This window comes from Vollenhovia emeryi, unplaced genomic scaffold (genome assembly GCF_000949405.1).
Source record: "Vollenhovia emeryi isolate VEMERY1.0 unplaced genomic scaffold, V.emery_V1.0 DF946311.1, whole genome shotgun sequence".
In the NCBI taxonomy this organism is placed as follows: Eukaryota; Metazoa; Arthropoda; class Insecta; order Hymenoptera; family Formicidae; genus Vollenhovia; species Vollenhovia emeryi.
Genome location: NW_011960055.1, coordinates 240 through 1,936, shown reverse-complemented (window position 1 = coordinate 1,936; position 1,697 = coordinate 240). Strand labels below are relative to the sequence as shown.

The 1,697-nt window shown below is 34.9% G+C and overlaps 1 protein-coding gene across 1 annotated transcript; it reads left to right on the top strand.

The window, feature by feature from the left end:
• The first annotated feature begins 257 nt into the window (after window positions 1-257).
• LOC105559950 lies at window positions 258-1,382 on the top strand. Its single transcript, XM_012008627.1, has 2 exons — window positions 258-605; window positions 684-1,382. The coding sequence occupies exons 1-2, from the start codon at window positions 258-260 to the stop codon at window positions 1,380-1,382; spliced, it is 1,047 nt and encodes a 348-aa protein (XP_011864017.1).
• Window positions 1,383-1,697: the final 315 nt, after the last annotated feature.

Sequence of the window (1,697 nt, the reverse complement as noted above, 5' to 3'; positions counted from 1 at the left end):
CCCTCTGACCACGCCCCCCCCCCTGACTACCCCCTCCCTTCCCCCCAAGAACGAGTATAAAAGGACGAGCGCAACGCGAGGGAGCTCAGTATCAGAGTCTCCCAGCCCTGATGAAGCAAACGGACTGCAAACGGACGCGGCAACTATCCGGAAGCCATGAAGACTAAAGAAGACAACAGCCGCGAAAGCCTGAAAGCCAAAATTTAGTTACAATGTTAAGAACAACAGATCCATCATTGTATTTTAATTACTTCAGAATGCAGATGGACATTTTTGATAAACTGTTTGTCTTAGTGGGTCCTAAAATTGAAAAAGAATACAATATAAGGGAACCAATTCCCTCTCGAACAAGGCTTGAAATTTGTATTAGATATTTAGCTAGTGGTGATAGCATGAAGTCTATAGGATATGCCTTTAGAGTCGCTCCAAACACAGTTTCTAAAATTGTGCATGAAACTTGTAATGAAATTTGGAAAACATTAAAAGATATAGTTATGCCTGTACCAAGTACACAAGAATGGAAAAAGATAGCGCAAAATTTTGAAAAACTGTGGAATTTTCCTCATTGTTTTGGAGCGATTGATGGAAGGCACATGGTAATAGAGGTAATAATTAATTTTAGCTCTCTCTTTATTTAAGGCATATTGATACAAATATGTTAGAAATGCTTAATTACATTTCAGGCTCCTCCGCATAGTGGTTCCATTTATTTTAATTATAAAAAAACTCACAGCATCAATTTCACTGGTGTTTCTGATGCACACTATCGTTTCATTTTGATTGATGTTGGAGCAGAAGGTCGTCGCAGCGATGGTGGAGTGTTTGCTGATAGCAGTATACAATCGGGATTACATTCAAACACTTTAAATGTACCTTTGCCTGCTCGTATAGTTGGTGAAAGGGAGCTGCCATATGTTTTGGTTGGCGATGAAGCGTATCCTTTAGCACCGTACTTGATGCGACCTTATCCAAGAAGATCAGATCTTGATTTAAGAAAAAAGGTGTACAATTATCGTCTCAGCAGAGCAAGGCGTGTTATTGAAAATGCCTTTGGCATTTTAGTAGCAAGGTGGAGAATTTTTCGTAGGCCTATAAATACCTCAATATTAAAGGCAAAGAAGATTGTATTAGCTACAATATGTTTACATAATTTCATTATTACTAACGAAATGGAAAAGCGTCCTCAGGAAAGACAGTATTTGTGTTATAATGATTACGACAAGCAGCAAAAATCATGCTTGACAACTTTGCCAAAAAGAATTAGCCAAGATCTAACTTCACGTAATTTGGCAACGATTTACAGGAATAGATTCGCTGATTATTTTTTCAATGAAGGTGCAGTAGAATGGCAATGGGAGAAAGCTAAAAATAATGACTTTTAGCTTCTATATTTTTGTGTTGTAACAAAGTTTTTTATTATTGTATAATATATAAACTACATATTATAAAATTAACATGTTAAATTTCTTTTTTATACATATAACATCTGCTGTAGTTTACTAGAATTATAATAAACATAAACATAAAGGCATAAACAGGTTACATATAAAAAAACTATTCATTTAACATGGAATATCTCTCGTATGCAGAATTGTAAGAAAAAGCGGAGAATCGAATACTTTAATTAACTGATTAATTACTCTTTCATTTTACGATTGATTTTTAATTAGTGATAAAGTATTAAATATTTTGTGAAA

Excerpts from the sequence above, each read along its gene's own strand:
- LOC105559950 (XM_012008627.1), top strand. The coding sequence starts at position 258 with ATGCAGATGGACATTTTTGATAAACTGTTTGTCTTAGTGGGTCCTAAA. Across the intron at positions 606-683 it reads GAAGGCACATGGTAATAGAG|GCTCCTCCGCATAGTGGTTC; the intron begins GTAATAATTAAT and ends ATTACATTTCAG.